At 41.7% G+C, this 11,550-nt stretch overlaps 1 protein-coding gene across 1 annotated transcript in view; it reads right to left on the reverse strand.

The window, feature by feature from the left end:
• Positions 1-255: 255 nt before the first annotated feature.
• Positions 256-11,550, reverse strand: part of lrch2 (leucine-rich repeats and calponin homology (CH) domain containing 2) — a 54,802-nt gene continuing 43,507 nt past the window's right edge. The window contains exons 19-21 of the mRNA XM_021312103.2: positions 1,848-1,985; positions 1,642-1,719; positions 256-1,327 (exon numbers count right to left, since the gene is read on the reverse strand). Of these exons, the coding sequence (XP_021167778.2) occupies positions 1,208-1,327; positions 1,642-1,719; positions 1,848-1,985 (336 nt within the window). The 3' untranslated portion in view covers positions 256-1,207. The remainder of the gene's footprint in view (positions 1,328-1,641; positions 1,720-1,847; positions 1,986-11,550) is intronic.

Consider the following 11,550-nt stretch of genomic DNA (forward strand, 5'->3'; position numbering starts at 1 on the left):
ACACAAACGTAAATGTGCGTGTGCACACACAAATATCGGTTATGGAGCATAACAGCAATATTAAGATCGGATATCGATATCAGCCCAAATTTTCATATCGGTGCGTTCCTACCTTGAGCCCGTTTGCGAAGAGGAATGAGCAGAAAACCTCAGTCTCCTGTAGCTGTAAATACGGTGGAACTGGCTCCACGCTACAAACGACTGAATCACTGGAACTGAATACTACAAATACACGCTACATTCTTTTTTTTTCCCTTTTTTTTGGTGAACCATTTTACAAAATCATGTGTTGTTTTCCTTCAAATTCAGAACCGTTTTCTGCTTACTTTGGTCCATCACATAAAAACCAACAAAATACAAAAGAAGTTTGTTCGGGACAAACTGTGCAAAAAAATGTCACGGTGTATGAATATTACATACCTCTTCGTGCTTATTACACTAAGCACGGTAACTTCAGTCAGTACAAAATCATCCATGACCTTTACAGCCATTTACAGACGCTGAAAACAGAAATTCAGCTGTTGCGATCACCTGTCTACAGAACAGCACCAAATCAAACTGTAGCTTATGCTTGATCCCATAAGAAGAAGAAGAAAAAATTTGACTCTTTAACGCAATTCGTGGCAGCTATTTGCTTGACTCTGGGGTCAAGAGGAGAAAACGTAGCATAAAAGACCAAGAAATCCAGCAAGATACTTCATAAAAAAAAAAAAAACTGAAATGTCTTCTTCAGTGAAAGAGCGAATCATGTCTGTTTTTTCTTTGTCATGCTGTGAAATAACAGCACGGATTTCCAATCTGAACTGGCACTTGAAGAGTCTGTAGTTTTAGCTGAGAGGGATGCAAAAGTGGTCTCATGATGAACCCGTGGTCGCATCCGTCGTTTCATCAGGGTTAACAGCGGAGCTGAGGAATCACGCTGTCACGTTACGAGTCCACACACAGTCCAGGAACGGACTACGAGATGTATGAGACAATGCGATTGGACATGAACCGGTTGCTGACTGACATCATCTAAGGAGGAACTTTCTAATCCTGTCTCCTATTTCAGTCAGTCAGAGGCAGATCGTCATAGAGCAACGAGTCACCAAGTCCTCGCCCCGGGTAGAGGGGGGTCCTTAGTCCCTGGCAGTGCGGGTCCAGATATGGGCTGGGATGGAGAAATGGGCCGACGACTGCAGGCCGTCGTCAGCGTTTACTCCCCGTGTCAAAATGATGACATGTGTGTGGCCTTCAACGGGGGCAGGTCCAGCAGAGCCTGGACGGTCACGCCAACCTTTACCAGACCTCGCTCCTCTAAGATGTGATGCGGCAGACACAATTTGTCCTGAATTAAACAAGAGATCATTCATCGGTGTCACTAGGAATCTGGTTTTCTGTCGCTCTACAGTAGTAGTAATTTGTCTGACACATTTGTTAGAAAGACTTCCTTAAATGACATAATGTACAACGGGGGGAAGTACAAGTAGAGACTCGGCTACATGCAGCAGAACAAGTGCATCAAATAACTTCTAGGCCTCTGAAGTTATTTCAGCATCAGTCAACAGCATCATAATGTTGTAATTTATCTTCTACCGTCAATGACTAGTAATAACAATCAGTAAAAACATTTAAAAGTGGGAAAAAGTGGAAGTGTTTTACCTGTGGAACTCCAAGCTTCTTGCAAGCTTCCAGGAAGTTTTCAACATTTCTGCGGCACTTTGCCATGCTTAGCTTTGGCTGAAAGCCACAACATCAGTCATGTTAGTGTGTTCAACTAAGCATACAAGGATTTACAGAAGTGATGAGGCAAGACTTTTTAAATCAAAGAATGCATTTAAACCCCGTTTGAGAGTCAGTATACTTACTACTGCAGGAGACGGAACGTGTATGCTAGCGACGGATCGGGGACAAATGTGATTGGCCAAATGGCAAAGGACCACTCCGTCCATCAAAGCAGCTCCAACATCATCTGGGAGCAGGACCTTCAGTCGGGATTCGATGTTCTGCGCACACATTGAAAATAACACGATCGTGTCATTTCACATCCTAATGAGACTGTCGTCATCCATCCGTCTTGCTCGTTCATCGCCAGTGATTTTGGGAATGGCGAACTGGTCCCAAGATTTAAGGTTACGGCGTGTGAATGTCAGGTTTTCCTTTTTCTATTCAGGCCAGTGGTCCCATACTCCAGTCCTTTCAGGGCCGGTGTCCTGCAACATTCAGATGCATCTCTGCGTCAACAGACCTGACTCAGTATGAGTTCATCAGCAGGACTCTGCAGAGCTTGACTGCATGCTCGTGTGGTTGTTTAGCCATTTGATTCAGGTTTGTAGGGCCAGGGACACATCTGAAAGTTCCAGGACAACGACCCTCAAGGATATGAGTTTGAGACCTCTGGCTAATCTGATTACCCGTCAATTATCCGAAAATCTTTACAATGCCACCAAGAGCACATCCTTAGATAAAGGTCCACTGGTTCATATTTGAGAATGAAAGGAGTCTAAAAGTATAGACTAGAAGCAGGTTAGTCCTGTTATTCATCCTAATGGAGGAGCAGGAGGAAGTTAAGCGTGAACACCATGCAGTTTCCACAGAAAGCTTAACATTCAGCCTCAGTCCCTGCTAAGGAGAAGCCACTTTCACCAAATACCTTTTGTACCACTGAAGCGATCCAGGATGCTAAATTTCAAATACAAAACCTGGACACCCAGTCGGTCAAGGCAGCCTGGTTCTGCTGGAGGTTTTTCCTTCCCGTTAAAGGGGAGTTTTTCTTTCCACTGTCGCTTCATGCTTGCTTAGTATGAGGGATTGCTGCAAAGCCATGGACAATGCAAACGACTCTCCCTGTGGCTCTACGCTTCTTCAGGAGGAGTGAATGCTGCTTGGAGAGACTTGATGCAATCTGCTGGGTTTCCTTACATCGGAAACCTTTTTACCAATCTGTATAATCTGATTGAATTTGACTTTGGAAAGTGCCTTGAGATGACATGTTTCATGAATTGGCACTATATAAATAAAATAAAATTTAATTGAACTTTGAGTTATTTCTAATATTTTCATTGGCTAAATAATTCAATGTACTAGCACACCGCTTCAGCTGCTTCAGCTAGGAACCACTGATCAGGTCCGATAACCGGGTGTAGTGATGGACTCAGACCTGAACCTCCAAAAGCATTTAAAGACAATTACAAGGTCAGCTTTTTATCATCTGAAGAACATTTCCAGGATTAAAGGACTAATGTCTAGCGTCTTCACTAAGACCTCACTAAGACAAAGAAAGTAGAGCACATAACCCCAGTTCTAAAGTCATTACACTGGCTACCTATATCTCAGAGAATAGACTTTAAAATACTTCTGTTAGTCTATAAAACCCTTAATGGCTTAGCACCTAAATACATCACAGACTTGTTATCAGTGTATCAACCTTCCAGACCACTCAGGTCTTCTGGCTCCAGCCTGCTCTGCATACCTAGAACCAGAACCAAACACGGCATTTAGTTCCTATGCCCTAGTTCCTAAACTTCCAGAAAATTGTAAAAGTGCAGAAAGCCTGAGTTCCTTTAAATCAAGATTAAAAACACATCTGTTTAAAATTGCCTTTGAATGTTCTCGTTAAACTGTTTTACTGTTTTTAATGTTCTTCTTTGTTTCTACATTCTATCCCTACTTGCTTTTATTCCTATATTTTAATCATGTAAAGCACTTTGAATTGTCTCTGTACTGAATTGTGCTACATAAATAAATTAGCCTTGCCTTACTATATTGTAGAGTTATAATTGTCTTCAACATGCATCCACAATGTAGAAAGGAATAAAATATAAGGAAAGCCATTGAATGACAAAGGTGTTTCTACACGTTTGACTGGCAGTGTATATCTATGCAGTTTTCCTGATGATTTCCAACTAGCCCAAGACTGTGAAAGAGGTAAAACTTTGCAGCAAAGAAAATCCAAACAAAAATGATGTCAACACATTCATCTATTGTGATTTGGGGCCTTTTCAGAGAGGACTCATAGGCCAGATGAGGGTGGGGTGGCTTAAAAAGATTTTCTCCGAAAACACTCCTCTAACAGAACAAAATGTCCATGTAGACATATTGAGCAAGACCACTTTCAAAGAAAACAAGAAGCTCTGGGTCATTAACGGCCGCATTGGCAGAAACAACATCTCTAATTTTTCCTGTTGCCTACAATGCAACTAAAACTGAGAAAAATTCTTTCAAAGGGGCATTGTTGTGCTTATCGGACCAACAATGAAACAATTCATGCATGGTCCCATTTTTGAACTGCTTAGTGAGTCTGGACAATGTACTCTGCAGAAATCAACTGTTGTAAAAATGTAAAACTGTGGCTCGTGGTGCCTGCTTTCACTCTGAAGTCTGTCTGCGGCTGTTTGACCTCCAGTTCCCGGCAGCAACCTAACTTTTTCCCCTGGCACAAGAGTACAACGACATATCTTGGAAGCAATGACCATGATTTGATACAAAATGAAAAGCTTTGGAAAGAGAAACGATGAATCATCAGTGAGTAATACGCCAGACACTTTCAGGACTACTCTATATGGTCAACAACGTTTTCAAATACCAAAATTGGAGCATTTTCCTTGTTCTACTCATGGTATGCCACAGATTCTAAAGCAATAGGGGGCCGGTTGTGTGTACCATTTTTTCTGTCTTTTAATGTCATCGCTGCTGTGGTGAATGGCATGTTGGCTCCCGTATCTTCTTAGACGTCGTTATCTGTCATCATCTTATATCAGTGCAAAGCACAGCATGCAATTCTGGGTCCTTTCCCATGGCATAGATTCAAAAGTTTAAAAATATTCCTCAGAAACGTTGGTCCATTATGACATGATGATAGCATCACGCTGTTGCTGCAGTGTTGCCAGCTGCTCATCCATGATGTGAATCCCCCGTTCCACCATATCTCATCTGTTTGGTGGATGTGCAACAAGAGCCGCCCTGAGGCGATACAGGGGACAAGATGGCGGATGGTGCGGAGTCCGGCACGGGAGCTCCCTTCTGCAGTCGCACCCAAACTAAACCGCAGATCTACAAGACTACTGATGGAAAGCTTATAGTAGAGGATCAGTTTTTAAACTTTCTTGTGGTCAAAATCAAGACTGCATCAAACACATTTGATTTTGAGTGGATTGAGTCCTCTATAAAAGTCCTGTTTAAACTGTGTCCCAATTCTAAGCAGCGGTATGTGGCCTTCAAAGGAAATCAGAAAGCTGCAAATGTCATTAAAAGCTGTTTAAAAGTTCTGAATGAGTGCGGGGAAGCTATACCACACTTTGTCTCCCACTTCCTGGACAAGCGGCCGCGTGTGACGTTCAACAGCCTGGATGTCTCCAACTTGCGTAGCGAGGTTTGTGCCCTAAAGCATACAGTGTCACGCCAAGTGGACGTTGAGGAGAAGTTGCGTGAGGTTACCACTACCATTGACCGCAGGGTTGCGGCAATGGAACGACATTTGGTGCCCGTCGGAGGAGGATCCAGCAGTTCGGACACGCCTGCTCCAGGAATAGCCGACGGCAGTGACATGACATTGGCTGTGAACGTCTCTGAGGAGGTGGCGGCATGCATGGATTCTGTTCCAACAAACTGTGTTACCGCTGATAATGCGGCTTTGCCCATGAATGGGACCTACACCGACTATTCCAAGACCGTCGGCGAGTCTGTCGCGGCGAGTGATAACCGAAACTGTACTGTAGATGTGCCCACGGGTACACCCACATGGCACTTGGTGGTGAAACAAGGGCGGCGTATGAGAACCAAGAGCCATCCAGCTCCGTTAAAACGGCAAGCTAAACCGGAGCGTAAAAGACCAGCCCCTATTATTGGTACTGGCCCTCAAAGCACCATAAACGTGGTAAGAAGCTTGTAACTGTCTTTGCAACTAGATTTCTTCCAGATCTTGATGATGAGACACTAACGAACTATCTTAAAGGAAAACTTGGGTGTGCTGTTGAGTGCCGACGTATTGTCACTGGGAACACCAGATATAGTTCTTTTAAAGTCCATGTGGAGTGTGAGAACGTTGCAGAAGTGTATAACCCAGACGTCTGGTTGTGGATAGACTGTTGCAAAAATGTGATATCCTTTGTGCGCAAGAAACTTTTCTATCGAAACAGGATTTGGGAATTTTGAACTGTATTAATGATTGTTTCTGTGGAGCTGGTGAATCTACTGTGGATCTTTCTATGGGTATAGTGAGGGGTCGAATCGCAGAAGGAGTAACCATTCTATGGTCGCATGTTGTACGCCCAGGCAAACATTCTGGGGAGGAAATTTTAAATGTGCACTGATGAGGTAAAAATAAGCCTGTTTAAAGCTTCTTGTACATCCTTGCATACGGCTCCTTTGTGGTGTAACTTAAAAAAAAAACTAGCATGCAGAAGCTTAAGGTTGCTTATAATGACTCTTTGAGGATTTTGCTTAAGAAACCCAGGTTCAGCGGTGCAAGTGAAATGTTTTGTAATGCACATGTCAGAACATTCCAGGCACTCTGATATACAAGTTTATGTGTCGTTTGGGCAGCTCACTGAACAGTCTTATTGTAATGTTTTCACATCCCTCTAACAGTCGACTCTGTGGAAACATTGGTATGCAAGTCTTTTATAAGATTTATTTTGGTTTTTTTTTTCTTGTTTTTATGTCGTGTTGTTGTGTATCATCTCTTTCTGGACCACGAGTCTGTTGAATAAAGCAATCATTTTAAAGTCGCAATGTTGAATCAAGATCCGGTGACTGCGGCAGCCATTGAAGTACAGAAACTTTATTCTCACGATCAAAAAAACAGTTTCGGAGGATTCGAGCTTTGAAACGTTGAAATTATCCAGCTGGAATTAGCCATCAAAGGACGGGTACATTTTGGTCACATAACAATGATACAAATAAATACTAAATCAGACTGTGGCTTCTAAACATTCCTGAACTGGTATTAACGAGTCAAAGGTGTCAAGAAAATGTCTCCCAAATCATTGCCCCACCATCACCAGTACTTTACAAGGCAGGATGGATCCATGCTTTCATGTTTACATCAAAGTCTGACTCTACCATCTGAATGTCGCTGCTGAAATTGAGAGTCATCAGACCAGGCAACGTTTTTGTTATCTGGTTCTGTCCAGTTCTGGTGAGCTTGTGTGAACGGTAGCCTCAGATTCTTGTCTCTGAATGTCAGACATGCAGATTTTCCTTGTAAGGCTTAAGGTTTGACATGGTGTGCATTCAGACATGGCAGGAAGCATACCTTGTGGGCCTTCAACCATTTCAAACCTCTGAAATAAATAAAAAAAGGCATTCTTATCTACCCAGCTATTGCTCACTCAAATGTTTTCACACAACTGTGTATGAAAACCCCAGTAGATGAGCAGTTTCTGAACAAATCAGATCTGCCCAATGGGAACGATCATCTATCCTACTTTAAAAGTCCTGTCAAACCCTCTTTCCTCCTCATTCTGATGTTCAGTTTAATTTTCAGCAGGTTGTCCTGAAGCCTTTTTAACTACAACCTATAACTTCTAACATAGAAGTTCTTTCACATCCAAAAAAACTGTTCATTAGGGCACAATACTGTGACAGCTTTTTTACTTATTTGTCATAATTAAATTAGGGCTGGGCAACGATTAAAATAATTAATCGCGATTAATCGCCCTGATTAATCGCGATTAATCGCGATTAATCGCATTGTATTTACAAACTCCAAGAATGAATTCAAAAGTAGTGTAAAGAGCACTTTTATTTTAATGTTCTGCTGCCATATGAACAAAAGTGTTGTAACATTTGTAGCACTTATTTTATACTGGATATTTTCAACCCATCTATTGAATTTAGTGCACTAGTTGATCTTTTCTTCATAAGAGAACAGCAAGCACTGCAGCCAAAATATGGCCTTTTTTGACCTGCTGTATATTAGCCAGTCCCTAAGCTTGATGTATCATGAAACTGTTGACCTTTTGGGTTTTGTGGTTTTTATTTTATTATTACAATTAAATAATAATAATAATAATAATAATAATAATAATAATAATAATAATAATAATAATAATAATAATAATAATGTTCAGTGTTTTTTCGCTAATCCACCTCATATATTTCAATCCTTATGTAATTTTGTCTGTGTTGTGTGCACCTGCCTGTTGCTTTAATCCTATAAATTTCCCCGTCGTGGGATAAAAAAAGGATTAGCTAATGTTATCTTATCTTAAATAACACTTTTTAATATATGTACTGGGTTCTTTCAAGGTCTTAATTACATGTTATGTGTGGGCTCCAGTAACATCCATCCATCCATTCATCCACTGATCTACCTGGATGTTCCCTGGAGGACTGAAACGCCTCAGTCAGAGACATCAGTCTGTGGGTCTGTCGGGGCAGTGAGAGAAGTTTCGTCTCCTCTCTCCGTTTCTGTGGCTCGACGTTTTCATGTTTTTTCACGTGCTTAGAGAAATTTGTTGTGTTTCCACGGAAATGAACCGGCTTTTTACAAAACATACAGCTTGATTTCATTTACGGTATTAAAATAAAGCCAAACGGTGCTACTTCCTCTGTTCATGTTTTTTCGCTGCTGCGGTCTCTCTCAGCTGTTTCTTTGCTAAGTTTGTGTGAGAGCTGAGCGGGCGGGCCAGGCTGAGCCTGCGTGCTGATTGGCTGGCGCCGCTGAGCCATGTACGAGAGGGGAGGGGGAGCGGGAGAGTGCTGCTGCAGTCAGCGCGCTGCAGTCAGCACGCGCGCTGCAGTCAGCGCGTTAATGCGCGATAAAATAAATATCGCCGTTAATAGTCTAATGAATTAACGCGAAATTAACGCGTTAACTTGCCCAGCCCTAAATTAAATATTTCAGATCATTGAATCAATTTTAATATGATAGAAACATAATGTGAGTGAATACACTGCTCACAAAACAGGAAAGGAACACTTTTCAATCAGAGTATAACATCAAGTCGATTAAACTTCTGGATCATTGATCGGGTCAGGTCAATAGAGGGGGTTGTTGTTCAGTGTTGACCATTTTAGTGTTTATGAAATTTACGATAGGTCCACCAAAGGGGCGACAATGAGATGACCCCAAAAACAGGAGGTTTTGCAGGTTGAGGCCACAGACTTGTTTCTCCTCCTTTGTTTTCTATGTCTGCCAGTAGTTTTGCATCTGATCAGGGTCAGCATCACTACTGGTAGATTGAGGCGATATCTGGACCCTACAGAGGTTGCAGAAGCAGTCCAACGTCCTCTATCAGGCCCTCTGCTCACTCCCCGGCAGCGTGAAGCCATTTGCCAGAGAAGACCGGAACTGGCAGGTTTAACACTGTCGTCCTGTTTTTCCCACATATGAGATCAGGTTCATTCTGAGCTCGTGTGACAGACGGTGAAAGGCTCTGGAGAAGCTGTGGCGAACGTTATGCTGCCTGCAACATTGTTCTGCACGATTAGTTTAGTAGTAGGTCGGTGTTGGTCTGGGGAGGCATCTCCATGGAGGAACCCACAGACCTGTACAGGATAAACAACGTCACCCTGACTACCATTAGGTGATGGGATGAAGTCCATAGACCCAATGTTAGACCCTCCGCTGGTGCAGTGGGTACTGGATTCATCCTCGTCCATGAAAATGTTGGGCTTCATGTGGCAAGGGTATGCAGGCGGTTCCTGGAGGATGAAGGGAGCATTGACCGGCCTCCATACTCCCCTGAACTAAAACCAACAGAACATCTCTGGGACATCGTAGATCCATCCAACGCCACCAAGTTGCTCCTCCAACTATCCAGGAGCTCAGTGATGCCCTAGTCAATGTCGCCACAGAGGGAAACCATCCGTCATCTCATAAGGAGCATGTCCCGACATTTTCAGGATTTTTAAAAATATTTTTGATCATACTCACATTTAATTACTTTTAAACCTCATTCAATATTTCAATTATTTGTTCTACCGAGACTTATGAAATCAATTAAGTGCTGTTTGAATGCTAATTTTATCAAGTCAAATGAGGAAAGAAAACCAGGTTATATGCATTCGAACCACATGCGAGGAATGCTGGTCGATTCGGGTGTTTTTTCATTTAAGAACCGTTGCAAAATTTAAGGCTGTAATTTTAATGTTGACTTGCAAATGTTGACTCACACTTTTATCTCCTCTTACACGGATGACTTGAGTTCCTTTTTTATGTGCCTCATTAGAAGTGTTATGGTCTGATAATCCAGAATGTAATTAAAGCATTTTGAAAAGGTTCCTGCAGGCACTCCAGTGAAACACACCTTTGTTGATTCCTTGCCACTGACTACCTGTTCACCAGAGGACCCAGTTCAAGGTTCTGGTGGGGACTTTTAAGGCTCTTGACAGTAATGCTCGTGCTTACATAACGCAGCTTTCAAAGTCATTTGTTTCTACCAGCACTCTCCGGTCGACTGATCTGGGATTGCTAACGGTCCCTGATAGATGTAAAGTCCTGATATCATATATTCCTCTTGGAGATAACCACTGATAACTTTAGAAAATGATTTCAGCACATGTCTGCTTATGACATGACAAAAGCAATTTGCTTTATCACATAAAATCCAAATAAAATACCCGTAGTTCATGCTTGTGGTGTGTGGGCTGGTATTACATTTCCATAGTACCTGTAGTAAAAATACCATAGTTTAACAGCATCTGCGGTATTAACACAAACAATTAAAAAGAAAATGCAAAACGGGATCTAATTACGTTTAAAACAAAAAAATAAATTCACTGTGACACCGCTGCTGATAAACTTATACTGAATATTACACACAAAATAATAATAGGGCAGTTATTTGTGGTTGGGAACACAGCTGAAGTTATTGACAGTTGTGTCATATACCCAAAGTTAAAAGTAGCTGTCTTGCTATCACAATGTTGTGGGTTCGTTTCCAGCTTCCTCGTTTGTCATATGCTGATGTGCCCCTGGGCAAGACACCTAACCACAAGCTGCAGACGAATCTGTGTAACGATGTATGAATCTGTACACGTTTGTGCGTGCGACTGGGTGAATGTAGTTCTACTACGGGGGTCTGCAACCTTCACAATACAAAGAGCAACGCCCTCAGTCCAGCTAAATAAAACTTGTAGTTTTGTACCGAAAAAATATCCTGAAAACCGTTTAATAACTTCGAGAACAAGGTACACTGCAAAAACGGAACTTAAAATAAGTAAATGTTCTTAAAATGTGTGTATTTGTCCTTGATTTGAGCAGGTAAATAAGATGATTTGCCAATGGAGCAAGATTTTTGCACTTAAAACAGGAACAACTCATCTCCATCATCTTATTTCAAGTGCAGGATGTCTAATTATCTTATTTTAGGGGTCAAAATTCTCATTCCATTGGCAGATAATCTTATTTACCTGCTCAAATCAAGGACAAATACACTAACTTTAAGAACATTTTACTTATTTTTAGATCAGTTTTTGCAATATAAACTTTGAATATTCATGTATCAAAAGTGTTCAAATTAAGTTTAAATATGAAATATCGCGCATTTTTCCACCGATTATGGTATTTCGCGTTTGAGTGCTGCCTCCATTTACGATCGGCCAGTGTGACGTAAGTTCAAGAAC

This window comes from Fundulus heteroclitus, chromosome 11, assembly GCF_011125445.2.
Source record: "Fundulus heteroclitus isolate FHET01 chromosome 11, MU-UCD_Fhet_4.1, whole genome shotgun sequence".
NCBI lineage: Eukaryota > Metazoa > Chordata > Actinopteri > Cyprinodontiformes > Fundulidae > Fundulus > Fundulus heteroclitus.